This window comes from Benincasa hispida, unplaced genomic scaffold, assembly GCF_009727055.1.
Source record: "Benincasa hispida cultivar B227 unplaced genomic scaffold, ASM972705v1 Contig1111, whole genome shotgun sequence".
NCBI lineage: Eukaryota > Viridiplantae > Streptophyta > Magnoliopsida > Cucurbitales > Cucurbitaceae > Benincasa > Benincasa hispida.
Window position 1 is genome coordinate 9846 of NW_024063661.1, and position 1074 is coordinate 10919.

Here is a 1074-nt window from a genome sequence, read left to right on the forward strand (position 1 = left end):
GTAAGGAACCAAATAGTCACAAATCACAAAATGAATAATTTAATGTTAATTAAATAAGTATATATAATTTAATAGACAAATTTTCATTATATTATGATTAGTGCGATGTTTACGGCAATCTATTTGGGCTCCTGACGGCCCATCCATTGGCACCTTTGGTCTCTCTTCACCACTTGGACATAGTGGATCCAATATTCCCTGAAATGGGCCGTTTTGAGGCCCTACAAAAACTTGGGCCCCCAATGAATCTGGACTCCGCTGGGCTCATGCAGCAATCCATATGCTACCACAAATCTGGGCTTTGGACTGTTTCCATTGCATGGGGCTACGCTGTTCAAATATTTCTCACCAAATTATTCCCCAGGGACGTCCAACTTCCGGCCACCACCTTCCTCAATTGGTACCCTAACGCGGGCACCTCCGCTCACGCCTTCAACACCAGATCGATTAGCCTCGATGCTTGCCAAACTCCCTTTGTTTACTATTTACACAATATCACATTCAATGCGAGTACAAACCAGACGGTTAGCCGATACACTCACTACCGAATACCCGAACCCGAATGCAAGTGGAAGATGTCGGATCATGCAATGATAGAAATAGTAGATGTCTTGAGAAAACCCGATCCACTTTTATGGGACAAGGTACAAATACTTAGGGAGGGGGGAAAATTTTATTTATATATTATATATATTTTGTAGTATAATTATTTACAGTTGATTTAAACTTTTTTAATTTTATTATATTTGTAATGTTGTGTTCAGGCTCCAAAGAAGGAGGCCATGCTTGTATAAGGAATTTTGGGCCAAAGAAAAACCCAGGCGTTGAAATGTTAGTTGAAATAGGGAGAATGTTGAAGAGAAGAATGAAATAATCGGGGTAATTCTTTTCCATTGCCCCTTTTTTGTAGTTATCTTTTTTAGTGAGACATTGAATGTAACTTTCTTTCCTTCTTCTTTTACTTTTAATTTGTTAGATACAGATAATCTGGAACAAAGAAAAAAATTTATGTGCCGTTGAAAAAACACTGTCCGGGGAAAGGCAAATTACGCACCTCGGTACTAATCGATTTGA

At 38.7% G+C, this 1074-nt stretch overlaps 1 protein-coding gene across 1 annotated transcript in view; it reads left to right on the forward strand.

The window, feature by feature from the left end:
- LOC120068817 overlaps positions 1-794 on the forward strand; it is a 5532-nt gene extending 4738 nt beyond the window's left edge. Inside the window, exons 2-3 of the mRNA XM_039020451.1 lie at positions 102-644; positions 765-794. Of these exons, the coding sequence (XP_038876379.1) occupies positions 102-644; positions 765-794 (573 nt within the window). The remainder of the gene's footprint in view (positions 1-101; positions 645-764) is intronic.
- Positions 795-1074: the final 280 nt, after the last annotated feature.